The sequence below is a fragment of the Canis aureus genome, chromosome 12 (genome assembly GCF_053574225.1).
Source record: "Canis aureus isolate CA01 chromosome 12, VMU_Caureus_v.1.0, whole genome shotgun sequence".
NCBI classification, from domain to species: Eukaryota; Metazoa; Chordata; class Mammalia; order Carnivora; family Canidae; genus Canis; species Canis aureus.
In genome coordinates this window covers 58,936,598-58,956,826 of record NC_135622.1, presented here as the reverse complement: position 1 = coordinate 58,956,826, position 20,229 = coordinate 58,936,598, and the positions used below count along the sequence as shown (strand labels likewise).

The 20,229-nt window shown below is 44.6% G+C and overlaps 1 protein-coding gene across 6 annotated transcripts in view; it reads right to left on the bottom strand.

Annotated features, from left to right (window-relative positions):
• The window catches only part of MBOAT2 (membrane bound glycerophospholipid O-acyltransferase 2), a 126,417-nt gene that overhangs the window by 14,953 nt on the left and 91,235 nt on the right, over nucleotides 1-20,229 (bottom strand). For all 6 annotated transcript variants that reach the window (XM_077844198.1, XM_077844199.1, XM_077844197.1 and 3 more), the window contains 3 exons: nucleotides 10,803-10,858; nucleotides 9,515-9,569; nucleotides 4,237-4,420 (listed from right to left, as the gene is read on the bottom strand). In XM_077844198.1, coding sequence (XP_077700324.1) covers nucleotides 4,237-4,420; nucleotides 9,515-9,569; nucleotides 10,803-10,858 — 295 coding nt within the window. The remainder of the gene's footprint in view (nucleotides 1-4,236; nucleotides 4,421-9,514; nucleotides 9,570-10,802; nucleotides 10,859-20,229) is intronic.

Sequence of the window (20,229 nt, the reverse complement as noted above, 5' to 3'; positions counted from 1 at the left end):
CAGTGGTTGAGCGTCTGCCTTCACCTTAGGTCATGATCCTAGGGTCCTGGGATCGAGTCCCGAATTGGGCTCCCCAGAGGGAGCCTGCTTCTCCCTCTGCCTGTGTCTCTGCCTCTCTCTGTGTGTCTCTCATGAATAAATAAATAAAATCTTAAAAAAGAAAAAAAATCTGAAGGCAAACATAGGCATATAGGTGTGAATACACAAAAATCTTCACAGTAACTTTTGGTAGTGGGTTTTATATTATACGCACACAAAACACACATGGCTTATTTTTCCATTGTGCTTTCCCTATATTTTTCAAATGCTATGTGTATTTCACAGACGTTATTTTTACAATAAACAATTTAATGCATCTCTTTAAATCTGCAGCTCTGTCATGAAATTTTGTTCACAAATGATAAACCAAAAGAGTTACACACCCAAGAAGACAAAAAGATTTGCAAAGAAGATTCTGATGGGGGGGAAAAAAGGCCATTCTTTATTATATCCTGGTAAGGTTAAATCACCTTAGAAGAATCCAACTCATGGGGACACCTGGGTGGCTCAGCTGGCTAGGTGTCTGCCTTTGGCTCAGGTCATGATCTTGGGTTCCTGGGATCGAGCCCCAAGTCAGGCTCCTCTACCCAGTGGCAAGTCTGCTTCTCCCTCTCCCTTTGTAATCTCACTCTCTCTCAAATAAATAAATAACATCTTTAAAAAAAATCCAATTCATGGTGTTTTTATATTTTTAATAGGCCAGAATATTTGAATCTGACTCAGTATAGGGGAGATTATAAAACCTGCCAAAGGAAAGAAACAAGTGGAAGAAAGGAAAAGCTGCATCCAGGTAATGGAGCATAACAAAATACCTGGGTTTTGAGTGTCCTGCACTGTAATCAAACAGTATTCAAATTAATCTGCCAAAGAGTATTCCTATTTTCACACTTTCTGTAACAGTGCCCGAAGAAAGGGCTCAGAGGCAAGAGTCAAAGCACATACCAGAGTCACTACATTTCTGAAAAAGCTGTGTTTGCTCTCAGGCGGCTCACTGGAGGTATTGTGTGCTTGAGGACTCTGCTGCAGCCAGCCCCCATTCTCACTTTCCTCAATGTTTTTTAAAGCTTTCTCCAGTATAAAAAAAGGTAGTAAGGCTACCTTTTTTTTACCCGTCCCCCAATATCTAAGCTGTGCATTTGAGAAGAGATTTAAAACAAGAGAAAAATTGGAATTCTAAATGCAGTGAGATGAAACAAATGGCCTCACACATTAACATAAAAATTGGGTGGATCATCTTAGTGACACAATGGGCAATACTGCAGCCATTAGACTAGACCCAAGTTTCCAGGTCTCAGTTTAAAAACAAAAATTAAAGTAGCCTCTAGCTGACCTCAACGACCAGGTGGCGCACACACACGCCATAAGAGTCCCCACGAAGGCTCAGGCAATGTGGGGTCAAGTACCTCGGAAGGAGGGAGATGGGGCATGACCCCTAGTTCCCACGGCCTCTCTGCTTGGTCGAGTGCCACCCAGCCACCATACGGGCAGGAGGCCAGAGCTTAACTCTTAGAGAAGCCGAAGACCCAGGCTTAGGGACATGGGTCCAGAGTGGGGGACTGGGTAAGTGCTAGAATGAGAACGTGGAAACTCTGGAGGAAGTCCATATCCTAAGAGGTGAAATCCTCAGCCCCTGTGCCCAGGCCAGCTCCAGAAACCAGCAGTCAAGTTTGTATCCACCTCGTAAGACTGTAGGAGACCGAAGGATCCTTCACTAAGAAGGGACTCAGCTCCAGAGAAAAGTCCTACAGACATCACAACAGAGACTGACAAGTGTTCCCCCGGAGCCACCCTCCCCTTCTTGCACAATGATGGAATTTTTATTTGAGCACGACTAGCTAAATTTTTATTTGACCACACAACCACGGTCCCCTCCACAGCCAAGTGTAGCCACGCGGTCCATGGATGTTAGCTCAAGTAACGTGCACAGCGCTGAGTCGAGCCAGCTTACACCGTGTGCTTGCATTTCCACCCCCAGGATGGCAGAAACAGGGGAGAGCCTGGATCCTCGACCCATGGAGCCACCACATTACTGACTGACCACTGATGCTTTGGATGTCGTGTGAGGGGAAAAAGAAACTTCTACCTCGTTTCAGCACCTAAACCCGTTATCTGATTTAGACCAAGATAATTGAGAATTCCAACAAAAAGGCCACTGGCTATCTGACTGCCCTACTTTGGATCATAAGAGCCTACATACCCGACGGATGCACACAGAGCTTCCAAATGCCTTTGAGAGATTTGTAAATAACTACCACTTCTGTGTGAACTTTGTACGTGTGGAATTTAAACTCAAAACATAGTAAGACAGTACGATAGCGATTAAGAATATTTGCCACTGCCAACAACCTCTGATTTATGATGTCTACCACCCAAGAGAGGAAAAGTGGCATTTTATAAGAGTGAAACCCATTAAAATTCAGGGTCAGGTGATAGAATATATAAATGTGAATTATTCTTTGTTGGGTTTGATTTACTAGTACTCCAAAGTTTATAGCACTTGAGATTTTTTCAAATATTTTACATTATGTTCAGTACCTTGATTCCTAGCTTTCGATCCTCTTTCTATATATAATAAGCTATCTATATATAATAACCCTTTCTTTCTCCTGTGGCAGTGAGACCTCTAAAGGTCTCTAAAGGGTTAAGTGGTCAGCCTGAGACACAAAATAGTCAATGGGAGAGATGTGAATGTACTCAATTTCAAGTGTGAAATTCAACCCAGTATGATACAGCATTTATCAATTAACATTTAGCCAGTAATAGAAAGGATGAAGATAAAAGGACCATTTTGGTATAAAACACAATGAGTCACATGACAGAAAAGAGATAAAATAGGAGCCTTTGTGAATGTGTGCACCTTTCCTCACTCATGCTTCATTCTGTAATAACTTAGGGAAGGAAGGTGATCCTTTGCTCCAAGCCCCACATTCAGAAAAAAACACACTAGCCCCCTTTCTTGTCTCTCAGACCTTTTGATCGGCCTGTTTCTCATGGGACTCTTAAATTTTACCAGATCAAATCCAACAGAAACTCAGCCTACACAAAGCTTCAGAGTCTTTCTTGACACAGGAGCATCTATATCCCAGCAGCTCAAGGAAAATAAAGCTTATATTGAGCTGTGAGGCAATCCAGCACAGACTTTGTACTCAGGACTGTCGGGGTCTGAATTCCAGTTTCCTACTGCCAACCTGGGACATCTCCATCAAATTACGTAGGCCTGGTTTCCTCCTCTGTTAAGCAGTGAACTACCTACCTTGTGTTGTGAGCTCGGAGAGAGTAAGTGAAGTGTCCCCAGCAGGGCCAGGCAGGGGGGGAAGTGCTACCAAAGTGGTAACTATTGTTAACTTTTTTATTGTGGGAAATCAGGAAAACTTCTATGGAAAAGATGATATTTGATATAGACCTTTTTTTTTTTAATATTTTACTTATTTATTCATGAGAGACTCACAGAGAGAGGCAGAGACACGGGCAGAGGGAGAAACAGGCTCCCCACAGATGTGGGATTCCATCCCAAGATCCCAGAATTAGGACCTGAGCCAAAGGCAGACGCTCAACCACTAAGCCACCCAGGTGCCCTGATGTGGACCTTTGAAGAGGAGCAAGATTTCAACTAGTGATGACCAGGAAGAGGAGAGGGAAGTCAGGAGAGGAGAACACCCTGAATTAGCTGGAACTTCAGCAAAGGGAAGGAAAAACCCTAGGAAACTTGGCTGGGTCAGTTCTGCACACACAGCTTTCCTGTAAAATACTTGGTAACTGTGAAGCACCGTTCTCAGGAGCTCAGCATCACTTGTTTTTGTTTGTTTGTTTTTAAGATTTTACTCATTTATTTGAGAGAGCGAGAGAGCACAAGCAGGGGGAGTAGCAGAGGGAGAGAGAGAAGCAGACACCCCGCTGAGCAGGGAGCCTGACACAGTGCTCAATCCCAGGACCCTGAGATCATGACCTGAGTGGAAGGCAGATGCTTAAATGACTGAGCCTCCCAGGTGCCCCTCAGCACCACTTCTTAAGTAACCTTAGTTTTGTTCTTTGAGCACGATGGTGCTGCTACCAGGCATCACTACTAGGTGCGCTGTGAAGAGTCATTTATCTTAAAAATAGTTTCAAAGACACAGTAAGTTCAAACCTTGAAGACATTAGTATCTTTAAGCAAACAACACAATGCCATCAAGGCTCAGATCAATCTCGTGGGCTTACGTTCGGGGACGGCTCTGCTCTCTCACATGGCATTTCCTCTTTCCCACTTGGGCTTGGCTGTGCCCTGTGCTGCGCCCGGCCCTCGATGAAGATGATGTAGTCTCTGTAAGAGCAGAGCGGGCCCGCCAGGATGCCCATGAAGTTGCAGGTGTAGCTCAGGTACTCCAGGAGGCTTGGCATGCGCCTGTGGGTAAAACACGCAGCTTGTGAGATGTGACACAAGCTCTCCGAAAATCCAGCAGCAATCACAGCCTTCCATCTTGCGGCTCTTCCCATTTCCGCAACAAAACGAGCTTTCATTTTCACTGGCATTCGAACGATAAGAATTTAAAAGATGAGGGTGCAGTAATGCTCAACAGTATTGCTGGATGAGAGTTTTCATACAGATCTCTGTGAGCAAGTACAAAGGGTTGCTACTGAATTTCTTCATTATAAAACAAACCTAAGACAGACCAGATATGGCATAAAGAATCATCCCTCACTAGCTCATCATTCACTCACTCAACAAATCCGTATGTGCACCGACTATGTGCCCACATGCCCCAGGGTCTAGAGAGACTGCAGTAAACAAAACAGAGGAATATTCTGCATTCACAGAGCTCACATAACAGATGCAGAAAGCAGATAATTAAAATATACATATAAAAAGTATTTTCAGAAGTGTTGGGTACTATGAAAATAAAGGGTTTTTATTATTATTATTACATTAACAAGTCAAAGAAGACCTCTTATAAGGCAACATCTGAGCAGAGACCGGAAGGCAGTGAGACAGGGAGCTGTGTGAGTATCTGAGATAAGGATTTCAGGCAAGGGGTCAGTGCAAAATCCCTGAAGGGGGGGCAGTCCAGCAGCAGGGAGGCTGGTGTTGCTGAACCAGGGAAACAGGAGGAAAATCAGGGAGAATGGAGGTGATATTATCTAGGGCTTGCCTTATAAGTCATGGTAGGAACTTGGGACTTTACTCTGAATGCAATGATAAACAACAGTAGGGTTTTTTAAAGACCATGTTTCCAAAGAATCCCTCTAGCCTCTGAGTGCGAACGGGACAATGGTGGAAGTCAGAAGGCCAGACAGGCACCACTGGGATCTCCAGGAGGAGGCAACAGTGGCTGGGAGCAGTGGGGGAGGCAGCACCCGCATATAGTCTGGCGAGACAGCCTGGTGGTTTGCCTGTAGACTAGATGTGGGTGCAAGAGAAAAAGGAATGAAGGATGTCTTGCAACGTTTTTCACTCAACTGCTTTGAGGTCTATCCAGGTGGCACATGGCATCTAAAGTTTACTGAGCTTTCTAGTTCTTAATGCGAGGAATCAGGTAAAAAAAAAATACCTAGCAACACAGGAGCCCATGTTGACCATATACATCATCATACAGGTGAATTATCAGCCTATGTTTTTCTTTTCTTTTTTCTTTCTTTCTTTTTTTTTTTTTTTTTTTTTTTTTTTTGAGAGAGAGAGAAAGGGAGAGAGTATGTGTGAGAAAACAGGGGGAAGGGCTGAGGGAAACAGAATTTCAAACAGACTTCCTGCTTAGCTTGGAGCCTACTGTGGGGCTTGAACTCATGACCTGAACTGAAATCAAGAGTTGGACACTTAACTGAGTCACCCAGGAGCCCCTTATTTATTTTCTACCAGCAGCTTCATTTACTAAGTCTGCTTCCCACTGACAATTCTAAACTATCATAAATAGAAGAACTACACCTGAGGATGGGAAGCAGGCTTCTGGAAGATGTTACGATCCTTCCTTCCTCTGAGAAGCGGTTTCCTTAAAAAGCACAAACACTCTTCTGTGGCCAAGAGAAGCTCACAGATCCCTTCATATGTATCTTTATAAAAAACAATACAAAAGAAAACAGGGCTTCCTGTCCATCTGATACTAGCTATGTCACTAAAACTCCTTTTTTAGATTTTTTTCCAGAATTATTCTTCTACATTTAAAAGCATTTTGAGCCTTACATATTTTCTCTTGAAGGCTCAAAATTGAGGAGCGAAAATTGTTGCTGGCAGATTTTCTCTTGCATTTTTTTTTTCTGTAATACTGAAACAGAATGCTCTGCCTCAAACACTGGGGTGAGCACCCTACAATGAAATCCACAATAGAACTTCCTGTGCTCCCATGACAGCTCCATCTCAACACCAATTACTTCAGGCCCCAACCAATGCCAGGTTATCAAGGCGCAGCCCAGTCCTCCCAAGTCAAACTATGTATCACAATTGGAAGGACAGGAGATAACTCTGAACCATGAAATTTGCTGAGGTAATTTCTGGCTCAACTGTCCTATCAAATGAGAAGTCATTTTTGGTACTAAGTAGATAATTATGATGTTCGCTATTAAAATGAGAACAAAGCATGACTGCAATACTTCATTTATGACATTAAGTGAAAGAACCATCCTTTCGTTCCATGTTTATTTGGGATCAACTCCACATTGTGCTGGGTTCGAGCTTCTCAATCTCAGCATTATGGACTTTTCTGGACAATACTTCTTCGTTGGAGGGGGCGCTGCAGGATGTCCAGGGGCACCCTGGCCTCCACCCACTAGAGGTCAGTAGCACCACCCCCTCTCCTCTCCACTGTGACAACCAAAAATGTCTCCAGACACTGAGGGACACAGGCATCCTCAGTAGGGAACTGCTATCCAGGTGACAAGGATATAATGATAAATGGGAAATTCTATCCTCACAGAGTTTACCTGAGGAAGGTAGAGGGAGGGACAAGCAAAAGAAACATCTAACATCAGACAGTTAACACACGTTATGAAGAGAAATAAAGCCAGGCCAAGGGCCAGAGAGTGACGGCAGGGAAGTGGGGTTTCTGACGAGAAGTCTGCGCAGTTACGAGCTACCAGCTCCTGTCGGGCCTCGTGCCAGGTGGTCCTAAGTGTGTCAGTCGACTCCCAGGTAATTACCTGAGGAACAGCGGAGGGGCCTCCCTCACGGGAGGGGAGTAATATAATCCAACACACATTCCAAGAACTCTGGCTGCTGAGTGGAGAGCAGTCTGGGGGGAAAGAACGGGCGAGGCTGTCCCAGTAGACCAAGTAGAGCTCGAGGGTCCGGCTGGGGGGCTCTTGGCGGGAGTGGTGAGAGGCCGGTCTGACCAGAGACAGTCAGATGTCACGGACAGGTGAGACACAGGCCTCCCAGGAGAGGGAATGAATCTGCAGTGAAGCGGATCTGCAGTAAGAACATGTGAGTTTGCCTAGGTTTTCGCCCTAAAAACACAAGTGACAAATGGTGCTGCCCGGAACTAGATGGGGATGGTAGGCTGGGGAGAGGGAAGGGGAGACAGGAATCACGAGTTCTCTTTGGAATGTGCTCTACTGAGATGCCTGCTCAGATCCCTGCAGGGACGCTGAAATGGCAGTTGGCTATGAGGCCGGAGCTCGGGAGACAGGTGTCGTGGGAGGACGGTTCCAACCTCAAATATGTGGACACTACTTAAGGTCACCGGGCTGCACGCGATCCCCAGAGGATGGTGAAGTCCACGGGTGGAGCCCACGAACACTCAGTGGTGAACCTCAGAGGGGAGGATTCTGGCAAGAAGACAGAAGGAAAGAGCCAGGAGGCAGGAAGAGAACCCAGGTGAGGAAGGTACTTACGGGACCGAGGGGTCCCCTGGGTGGGACGGGGCGGAGAGGCTGAGGGTTACACCCACAGAGATTAAGGGTCACCCTGAAACATGCTGTCAGACCTGTGGTGAGGACAAACCCGACTGTGAGGGGGCTGAGGTGGGAATGGGGGACCAGGAAGGGGAGACTCTCACAGAGTCTGGCTCTAAAGGCTGCAGAGTAATGGGGAGGGAGCTGGAAGGGCAAGTGAGGTCAAGATGTTTCTCCTTCCAGGGAGTGGGAAAGACAGGGAGAAGCGATGAGTGACAATGTGAGGGATGGGATAGCTGAAGGAGAAAATCCCCGAGTTCAAAGAGAAGCCGCTGGAGTCAGTGGAAGCGAGAAGCTGGCCTTGGACTGGATTATGGACAGTTAATACTCGGTATGGGGCAGAAAGGGGAGTATTTTGTAGCAGATTTAGTGGGAGCAGAAGGAAGTAGAGCTGCCTTTATTTTCTCCAGGAGTCAAACTTTGCTACCATCCTAAGTGAGTGCGGGGGAGGGAGTGCTGGCAGTCTGAGGAAGGAGAACACACCAGCTCACGGGTGGGAGGGCGAGGGGACAGATGCAGTGGAACTCCTAGCAACACTCCGGCCGTAATCCCAAATTTGTGGGAACATGCTCAGAACAAGTCCAATCAACAATGAATGTTTTTCCACTCTGCTTTCTTCCACTGTTTGGGTAGGCGGAGAGTTGAATTTAATAGGGTTTGGGGTTTTGCCAGGTGGGGGTGTGGGAGGGAAAGGCCGAAATAGGGGCTGAGTGTCTATTAGGGAGAGGTTACAGTGGTTGGGCAAAGGTCTCCTAAGATCAGAGAACCCAGATGAAAGGAATCTCTCATCACCTAAGTGTATTCCAGTACACATTTACTGGTATATAAACAATGGCTGTAGAGAGTATCAAAATAGAATAACCATAAAGATGGAGAAATTGTAAGAAGATTCCCAAGACACGTTACCAAAAGTGAACACTCAGGGTAGGGTCTCTCTACGCTTACAAACTGAACCTTATTCCTCTGACAGCCATGCATCTCTTAGTTCTAGATTTACAAAAACAAGGGGCTTCCTGGGAATTTTTTCTTTAGGTAAAAATACATATTTGATTCTTAATTATATTAGGTTAGGACAGACCCTCCTGAGAAATTAAGCTATTCCTCAGATTAGTCAACAGAATGCTATAATAAATGAAGTAGAAACCCACCCAGAATGAATTCCTCAAATATCGAGGACATCTTACTGGTTCAAAACATGGCATCTATGTGCTATATTAACACATCTTAGCCCAGTACCTGCCATTAAGTTATTGGTCTATAAATGGAAGCAGTGATTATCACTCATTACTATATGGCAGACATGAAAACTATATGATCTTCTTGTCTTCAGGAAACTCAGAAAATCATAGGAGAGACAGAAAATGTACTGATATCCTCATGGTACAAAAGAGGCACATACTGTAGGATGATCTATCCAAAGTGCCACGGGAGCCCTAGGAGGGGTAGATAGCCTAGCCTAGCAAGATTTGGTGGCAGGGAGGTATGTGGAGGGAGGCAGGTTTGGTTTTCATGAAGTCAGTACCTCTAGCGGGACGAGTCTGCCTTAACCATGAGAGTAAAGTATATCCTAGGCAGAGACAGCATGGACCATGGCAGGACACGATAAGGGGGCACGTACCTTACAGCTAAACCTCTCTGTGATGAAGTCAGTTCCTCATCCTTTCGAAACATCCCTGAAAAATACAAATAGGTACTGTAATCAATTATGGTTTCCCCCGAGAAAAGAATGGTATTTTCTCCCATTCACACTTGTTCCCCTTTTCTCATTGGAAATTCAAGCTCTAATCCCAATTTTGGAATAACAGATTCCTTTCTTTCTCACTGCAACATAGGTTCGATCACGTCAAATGACCACCATGTAACCCAACATGTCTAGGTCTGTATAAGAAAAATAACACACATCGGTGCACAAATCTCACTCTTCTCTAGAGGAAAATTATTATTAAAAATTTCAAATTGCTAAATTGCTAACATATTTTAGAGTAAACACTATGACTTTCAAAAGAAAGTATTAAAGTGTTTCTATTATTAGATATTTTTTAAGTGACTAATATCAGTATTATGGGCTAGAAGCTCAACACAAAGCAAGGAATGATTTCCTTACCTCTCTATGATGCTAAGGAATGAAAAAGGTACTCCTATACCATCTCCATCCATTTCTTTACCTTCTCTCCTCAGAGAGGAGGATATGGTTTCTTATTAGATCCTAAGCCCGTTAATTTAAAGACCAGAGGAGGACTGAACTAAGAAGTAACGATATACTTAAAAATTATTTGTAGGTCTTCCTTAACAGATGGTACAGGATGGGTGATCTATACAGTGACGCTAAAAACCCTGTGCCAGAAGCTCCCTAGACCACTACAAATGACTGGTCTGATGGGGATGCTTCTCCAGTCTGTGAAGAAACCAGAGCCTAACTCATGACTCATAGCCCACACCATTAGCATTTCCTATGGTAAGGTGTCCATTCACTGAAAATATAAAATAGGAATATACAAATATTTATGCTAAAAACATATATAGCTGTGTGTATGTATTGTATGTATCATATAATAAGGGGTAAGGGACACGGGGAAAAACACTCAAATATTAATAAAAATGTAACACGAGATGAAGCAGAGATTAATACAACTTGATTTAGATCAAATGTCTATTTCCTTTACATTTTAAATCGCCATTAATGCGGGTCATATGACAGGATCTCATTCTTTTACTCTGTTTTTGTCACTGAATCAAGTGTGAAACCAAGATGAAACACTGCAGAAAAATAAACACACGCAGAGTTAAATATTCCCTTTTCTAAACTCCTCTAATACAAGAGCTGAAAGTTAGGGTCATATCTCAGGCAAAAGTACATTTGAATAGGATTTCTTTCAGTGACGAAAATTTAATTTCTAGATTCTTACCATCATGAATCTCGTAAGCCAAACTAGTGATCTTCTGGGTAATTATCATCATTGGGCTGTGACAAAATAAAAAATAAATATTTAAAAGCAGAAACTTAAAAAATACTTGTGATGTATGAAAAAGAGTTTACTCTGCTTATACAACTGCAAAATCCTGACATTTTTTTTAACATAAAAAAAGACCTCCAAGGGATTTCAAAGACATAATCCAGGGGCTGCCGTGTTTGGGGAAGGCATGGGAGCTAGATCTAGGCCTTCTCCCTTGCTTTGAAAAAAGCAGGAAGGGAGAAAGGAAGGGAAGGGATGGGAAGGAGGCAGAGAGAGAGAAACCATGAGAGACCCTGTGTGAGCAGCGCTGCTGCCCCGACTCTGCGCATTCGAACACCAGGCCACAGGGTTACCTGGGCATCAGGCGTAGCCCTGGTTTCCTGATTTTGACTTTCCAACATACCATGCTGCCTTCTGCCTCAGCTGACTTACAGGTGGAAAGTGAGTTGGGAAAAGGGGAATAGGTAGAAAATTAAAGGAGGTTGGGTGAGAAATGCAGAACAAAACAGGAGGGATGGGCGAGGAAGAAACAGGACAATGTCTGTCCCGCTTGTCTGAGACCAGGGGCTAAGGGCATGTGAGAGCTGCCCTAGGGACAACACCTAAAGCCTTTTATTTTTTTTTTAAGATTTTATTTATTTATTCATGAGAGACACACAGAGAGGGGCAGAGACACAGGCAGAGGGAGAAGCAGGTTCCTCGTGGGGAGCCTGATGCAGCATTCGATTCCAGGACCCTGGGATCATGCCCTGAGCAGATGCTCAACCACTGAGCCACCCAAGTGCCCAATAAAGCTCCCCTTCAATGAGGGTGCTAAATCATGTCATAATTAAGATGGTAATATCTTTTTATATTTTATAGTCTGTAATTGAATGGATAACTTGGAAAGGAAAAATAAATCAATCCACATAAGAAAGCCACCAGGATATATCTTTATCCTTTATCACGTTAGCTTAGACATTCATATCACAGAACAATTAATCACAAGGTATTTATTTATATTTTGGGAATTTCCCTAAAACCAGGAAATGGTGTTTTGCCTACAGGTAGAGTGTGAGCTCTATCTTCTCGGGGTACGCATGGCCACCGCCACTGCACAGCCAAGGAGAGGCCCTCAGAACAGGCCAGCCACACAGCCAGCGAGTGGCAGGAGGAAGCTCAGACCCCACCACGGGGACCCGGTGCTCTTCCACCTGTCCCCACCACTCAGAGCTCGAGACTGCTCGGTGTGGACTCCACCTCTGGCCGAACGCGAGGATCCTTCAACTCCTAAAGAAAGAAGAACACCATCCAAGGCAATGAGACGCACAGACCTGGGCCCCAGAACCGCTCATTCTACTGACCTGACAGGCAAGATCTCACATACATACACACACACACACACACACACACACACACACACACACACACGCACGTACCCGTCATATGACAACTGCTCTCAAACTCAAAGTGCATAACGGAGGAGATTCCCCTTGGGTTCCCTTACAACTCAGTTCCTACCTTTCCACCACTCACTCTCGGGAAATGATCCCTCAGGCAACCTATCCCCCCCCAGGCTGCCAGGAACACCCAGCTGCCCTGTTAGCTTCCAGGATGTTTTCTATGCCTCTGAGGTTTGTAAAAATAATGACTCCCACTTCCCTGGGGGCAAAGAATCACTTTTCTCATCCTGCCTCATTCTCTTCATCGTTTAGCTCACCCAAGAATTACAAAATACTCTTCGGTTCTAAATTCGAATTCCTATTTCCTCTCAAAACATAATAAAAACGACTGATCAAATAACGAAGTTCATCAACTCAGTGACACACACACGTATATGATGATCCCAAACCTGCAGCTGTGTGCTTTCTGAGTGTGCGCCCGTCTTGTGGCTCCGGCGTCGGGGCATCCCTGTGTCAGGTGTGGGGGCTCCTGTGGCTGCCAGTTGTGCAGGCTGCAGCCGGCTCATGGAAATGAGCTGGGCGGGGAGGACGGGGCGTGCGAGGCTGTGGTGCTGGATCCGAGAACCATGCTCCCCGCCAGGGATGGAGGGAAGGCAGGGAGCAGAGGTGAAGGCTCCAGAGTCTTTCCAAACGTTGCTCTGTCTACTTAGACCACTCTTTCTGTTTTGCCAAGACAGCCCCTTCTTCAAGTCCCAGCCGAGAAGCTACTTTGTCCTAGGGGCCCACAGAACAGCGCCACCTCTAGTGGCCCCTCTGCCACAAAGCCCACACCTGCTCTTCATTTAACCTTTGTTTGCCTCCTTCAAAATATTTTCAGGTTCATGGGTGCTTCATTAATCAAATTACAGTGGTTGTTGTTAAATCTGTCTTTCCTTTCTAGAAAGCCCATGAGGTAAGAAACCAACAGTCTTTTTCACCTCTGAATTCCCAGGGCCTGGCTCAAGATACGTGCTAAATAAATATTTTTAAAATGCCAAATAAACAGACTCTTCTAAGTGTCCAATCAAGATCCCCTACTCCTTCTACAAGTTAATCAGGCTCCCTCCCACCTGCCCCTTCTCATCTGTGCTTGAAAGCATTCATCATACTGTTTTTTAATTTTTTGTTTACTTTCCTGTCACCACAAAAGTCATGGGCCACTGAACACCAGAACTCTGCCTTAGTTATCTCTGCACCTTTGATACTTGGCATATACATGGCTCAAAGAACCAACTGGTTTGCAAAACATCTCAACATCTTTTTGTTTGCTTTACCAGTGGTCATTAGCCCTGAATATTCCCTTGGGTTTTAAATAGGTGGTAGTTCCACTGCCTCTGGTCCAACCTGTCATGGGGTGGGTTCAGGGAGTGGCAAATGTGAGAGTAAAACACTAGAAGGCAGAATTACTACAGAGAGACCCTGAAGGAGTAAGTTACAGATGAAAGTAAGATAGTACTGAAGTAAGAGGTTCAGTAAAGCACGGACAGATTAATGGGAGCTCAGAAAAGTAAACCAGAGGGGAAAACGGAGAGATGAGTCCAACACAGGCGTGTGTGTGTGTGTGTGTGTGTGTGTGTGTGTGTGTGAGACCAGGAAACAAAACAGAGTGATGGGGAAGGAGAACCACCCTCACCTCACTACAGCTGAACCAGGATGCAGAGAAAACATGTCTAAATGCAAACACATTACTGGCAGTGCATCTTCTTTTAAATGCAAACAACTCCAATGTGCTCAGATTACCAGCAGTGTATCTTCTTAGCAGTGCACTTTGTTCATAAATACTTGTTTTGGTGACTCATACATTATTTCACTTGTAGCTTTTAACTATATTTTAACTACCTGCTGACTTTGCATCTAGTGGAGCCTCCATAGCTAGTCACTTCCTGGGTCCTGAAAGTCTGAGATCACTTGATGCAAATCAGAAAGACTGGCTTTTCCCCCAGGGTGGAATCTGAGGGATGGAGGAGGGAGAGGAGGTGGGTGGCCTCCAGCGAGTGAGCTCAGGGCTGTGGACAGAGCCACCATACCTTCTACATGAAGACATATCTGTATTCAAGTGTAAGGACGCATATTTACTCCTGCTGGCACTCTGCGAGGAATGTGGGAAAATATGGAATCTAACTGTTCAAAATAAACACCGCAACTGATGAAAGAGTAGCAGGTAATATTTTTTAAAAAGCCTTATCTGATGTAAAGAACTAAAAGTTTTACACTTCCTGAAACTTAAAAAAAAAAAACAGATGCAGGAGTTAAAAATCTTTTATATGCATTTTTTTGGTCTCTACAAATAATGAGAATGGGATTTAGTTCTATCACACAGAATTCAACAGTAGTTAAACATTATTAGAAAATGAATGCTAAAAAGAATAGTCACTTTCTTAACTGTCCATCTCTAGGAGACGCTATCTCTAAAGACATCTGCATACAAATAAGATAAAGCAACACACCTGCCAGGTCAAAGGTCAGTTTGCCACCAGGGTACAAGTCACCTGACAACAGAGAGCCCCACACACAGAATGCCAAAGACCACAGAGGGAGACGTGATGGAAAAGGGCATGGGTTTCCGAGCCATGTCCGTTCATTCACCTTACTCTCTCATTCAGAAACAGGTGTTCAACAAGCAAAATAAACCAGATGCTAGAGACACAACCATGCACAAGATGAAGTTCCCGCTGCCATGGCCCTCACAATGTACCGGACGGAGAGAGATAATAAAGGAATAAACAGGCAAATGCATCGTATGCCAGATGCTGCCCAGGGCTGAGCCCAGGAACAAAGCAGGGCAGGGGAAGAGGGAGTGCCAGCACGTGGTGACATATAACCGGCCTCGCCTGAAGGTGACATTTCAAGCGAGAACAAGGCAGAGAGCAGCCTGTGGAGGTAAGAAGGTTCAGGAAGGGAGAGAAGCAGTTCAACAGCCCTCAGGCAGAACTGTGACTGGTATGTGGGGAGACAGGAGGACGCTGACAGGCCTGGAGCTGGTGCAGAGGGCGGACAGGGCAGATGCCTGAGGCAGGCGGGGCAGCGGTCAGACCCAGGCGGGTTCTGCAGGGGCGAGTGAGGCCTGGCTCTTGAGTGACACACGGACTGGACGGCTCTCGGCACGTAGTAACCTGGTTTTAAATGGACGTTTTCTGGCTCTGGGCTGAAAAAGACTGAGAAGCCACAGTGGGATAAGTGGGCAGGAGAGGATGGAGGCTCAGACCAGGGTGACAGCACGTGGGGTCTGACGTGGTGCCCAGCTGTCATCTGAAGGTAGAGATGACAGGATCTGCTGGCGACCTGACAAGGGGTTTGATGCAGGGTTTGAGATCCAACGCCGCCAAGGTTTTTGACCAGAGCAACCACCTAGAAGGACAGAGGTACCTCCTGGAGCTCTGGGTGGAGGTATGGGTGGTGAACTGGCAGCTGGTCACCTGAGTCTGAAAACTGCCTACACCCTGCCCCCACCGGTGATTGCTTATGGAAGACTGGGGAGCTAGTTAAGTCCCCCCCCAAAAAAAATTATCTAAAATATCAAAGTAGAGTGGGGGGATGGGGTGACTGGGTGACGGGCACTGAGGGGGGCACCTGACAGGATGAGCACTGGGTATTATACTATATGTTGGCAAACTGAACTCCAATAAAAAATTTTTAAAAAATATCAAAATAATGATGCCATTGTGTAGATTAAATAAAGTAGCCACATGAAAAATACCTGGAACGGTATCTGAGACACAGCAAATGTCTAACAAAACCTTCCTTTAATAAATACTGGAACTGCTACCAGGCATCAGGCACTGAAGGGACATGATAATTAGCTGTAAAGTGTGGTCTCCGGAGAGGCTTTCTCACTAAAACGGGAGATAAACAGGTATGTGAATAACTATATAAAAGTGTTATGAGCCAGATGAGCCATCTGAAGGAATGTGTGCAGAGATGAGAAAGAGCTTTAAAACGAGGGCAAAACCTGGGGTCCAAGTCACGTCATATCCCCTGGGCCTGTGGGCCAAGGGGCGCTGGGTGTGTGTGGACAGCTGGACTGCAAGGGCGGCGCCCCAAGCAGGGAGAACAGTCCAGAGATGGTGAGGAGGACAGCGGGGACGGGGCTGAGGGGCAGGCCGGGCACACCCCGTGGGGGCTCAGAGCCTCAGGAACCCGCAGACTTCCAATACATAGTTACAGCACACTGCCTTGCAAGCGGACAGAACAGTGGAGAAGGATCCGGGAGGGCAGAGGCCGGACAAATCAAGCCGTCTAGTGGCCTGCTTGCTCTTGGTAACTCGACCTAGGTTAGTAGCAGCTGGACAGAAGGATTCCTCCCACCAAATGTAGGTCAAGGTGTGGGAGACACTCCCCCAGGATGAAACAGGATCAACGGAACATTAAGGTTGAGCAATTGAATAATTTACATCTACCCCACTTACAACACAGTAAGTGGGCGCCGTGTGACAGGAGGGTGATGAGAGCGGGGGTCTTCTAGAACTCAGCACGGAGCACAGAGAGACATCTACAACTGACTCTCAGCTTGAATAAGGCTTTCCCAAAGGAGCACACACAGGACACCTAGCTAGCTCACTGCATTGAGTGTCCCACTCTTGATTTTGGCTCAGGTCATGCATGATCTCAGGGTCATGAGATTGAGTCCTGCATCCAATTCCCTGCTGTGTGTGGAACCTGCTTAAGATTCTTTCTCTCCTTCTGCCTCTGTACCCCACTCCCTGTCTGAAAAAATTAAAAAATAAATAAATAAAAGAGGTGCATCTAACAATCACACCTATAGCTTTTAGACCAAATGGTCTGTCCCTTATGCTGGACAGGACTGTCACCTACAAAAGTACTTCACACCTAACAAAATGTACAGCATGTGCTCCATAAATCCTAGCTGAATGAACACACAGGAGTAAGCAGTAACAAAATGTTTGCTGAGCATCTGATACTACGTGGTTAGCTCTAAAACACATCCTTAATCCGAATGGAAAATTATGTCATGTACATCTCGTTTGGTGGATGCATTAAGCTATCCCTTTAGCACCATAAAAATCGACATCAGAACTCATCACCTTCCTGCCAAAAAAAATCTGTTCTCACTTCCATCTACACGTTACTTATCTACAAAGAAGGCAAGGATTTACCTTTCATTCTTCCGTCTCAATACCATTTACTGAATAATCAAGAAGAGCTTTCCCCACTGGATCTATAATCCCACCATTTCTTTTCTGTACCTTTATTTCTCAGATCCCATGGGGTTGTTTCTCTGCCCTGGTTTTACGATTCCTGTTAGTCCTGTAATATTTAAGGGACTGCTACTTGACAAACAGTAGTGTTTTGTACTGAAATTGCTACTTGCACACGCTCAAACTTCTAGAGAAACTTTTCAGTTCATCTAATGTCCCTCAACACCCCACCTAGAACTGCATGACACCTACAGATTAACCTGAAAGGAATTATTATCTTTATAATACTGAATAACAAGATGTTTCTCCAGTTAGTGTCCTTTCATATCCTACAGTAAAGTTTTATTGTCTTCTACAGAGGTCCTGTGCATTTCTTTTTACATGTATTCCTAGACATATCAGAGTTTTAACTGCTTGTGAAACTAAGATCCTTTAACTATTATATTTGCTAACTGGTTATTGCTGATATAAAAGGCAGCTAATTAATTATTGTATACTCTTCCTGTACCTATTTTCTGAGGCTAGCACAAAAGTCAAGACTTCAGTAGCTTCTCAACCTTTCTGTGAAAAGAAACTTCTAAGATATGAGTCCCTTAGGGGCACCTGGGGGGCTCAGTCTGTTATGCGCCTGTCTTTAGCTCAGGTCATGATCTCGGGGTCCTAGGATCGAGTCCTGCATTGGGGGGTCCCTGCTCAGTGGGGAGTCTGCTTTTCCCTCTGCCCCTCCTCATCACTTGCGCTGTCTCTCAAATAAATTTAAAAAAAAAGCAAGTCCCTTTTATCTGATTGACATTTTAAATACATCTTGAACTCATGCCTAACTACACACGCACACATGCACACACAATTAGTTTCCCATATATCATGCAAGTAAGATTGCCCTGTACAAAAGAGCCCCCATGTGATTCCTCAGCAAGAGCCTGGCTTTGCTTTTGGTACTGCCAGTTTCAGGGCCGCAGGAGCGCTAAGGATAAAGGATGGTTCACTGTATTCAATTCTACCTTCTACAGACATCATGCATTTTGGATATTTACCCTAATTAGGATCAAGTTAGCATCTTTTATGCTCACGTGTTAAATACATTCAGGACTTCTAAACACCTAAATATTTCATTAGGGGAAGAGTCTGCCTCTAGGTGGCTTCTTTTCTGTCCTGTGTCCAATTAAAAAAAAAAAATCCTTCAACTTAGTTTGGTCAGATGGCCTCCTTCAGCTAATTTGTCTTTGCCTAATCTTTATCAGTTTACTGGTGATGGTCAAATGCTTCCTCCTAATGGATAAAAATTATACATTAAACTGGGAGTTTTATATCAGGTTGTCCATCTTTAACATGCTATATTGTTTTTCTTCCACATAAACATTTTAAATTATACTTAAATATTTAAATGACATTTTAAGTCTCAGCAAAATACTTAAAGCCATGTCATATAAAGTTATTTTTAAACATGCCTGTTGTTCTTACTGCAAAACTACCCCCTAATTTGTGGGCCACGTACAGAGTCCTTTCCAATAGGAAGTAAGCAGCAGTGGTGAGGAGGCATGCACTCTCCGTTTACTCATCAACAGGGCCTCCGTTCACTGTTCACCAAGAGGATTCCTGAGATGCTGAATGAGGTGAAGCCCTAAGAAAGAAGCTTCCCTAAATGACTGTGTGAAGCAAAGGCTCCCTCCTCAGTGGACTGAGAAATAAGCATGTATTATGCTGAGCCACTGAAGTTGTGCTGTTGTTCTAACAGCAGTTAGCTTCTCCCCAGCTAGAGACTAGTAGTAAACAAGAGTTTAGAATATCAGGTACCAGAAATAAGAAAGTTAACTACTAAGATCAAACCAAAGGGACGGGGGGGGGGGGGGGGGGGGGGGGGGGGGGTTGGAGGACCCAGGAAACACCGTGTTATGCAAATCTCTACTCATGCCAACCACATTCCTGAGCTCAATTTAGCTATGTTAATTACTTTTGAAATCTGACAATTTAAAAATATAAGCAGCACAGTATTTGTTAAATGAAGTATTATGTGGAATCCCAAAATATAAGCTAGAGACACAGAGCAGTTGTGGTCAGAGGGTAGAGCCTCACCTGGTTAGCCCCTACCGGTTACTTGGCTAGTGTATCTGAGAACTCAAGAAGGCAATTTGCAAATTCATGGTTTACAGTGTTAACTTCCAGCTGCTAATGTTAACATTTCTGTTATCAATATGCATAGACTGAATTAGTCAACAGTATTCTTTTTGTTTCAATTTCATACTAAATGCTTAATTCATTTCTTTTTTTTTTTTTTTCAATTTACTTATTTATGATAGTCACAGAGAGAGAGAGAGAGAGAGGCAGAGACACAGGCAGAGGGAGAAGCAGGCTCCATGCACCGGGAGCCCGATGTGGGATTCGATCCCGGGTCTCCAGGATCGTGCCCTGGGCCAAAGGCAGGCACCAAACCGCTGCGCCACCCAGAGATCCCTGCTTAATTCATTTCTAAATTCATTATAATGCAAGCACTAAAGCTATGAATTTATCTCTTAGATAGCACAGCTTCACCCACATGGCTCAGGTTTTTCTGCACTGTGATTGTTATTTCCCCTCATTCTTCTTGCTGTATTTTCTACTTTCTTCTTTACTAAGTAGTATTATTATTGATTCAGTGTCTATTTAACACCACTATGTGCTAAGCACTAAGGATACCCCCCAATGAACAAGACCAGTAGGGTAACTGCACCCAGGAAGATTAAACTAAGTGGCCTTAACTCTTGTAAACATTCACAACCTGTTCCTACTTTCATTATACCCTAATGACAACCTGTGACCTGGCTT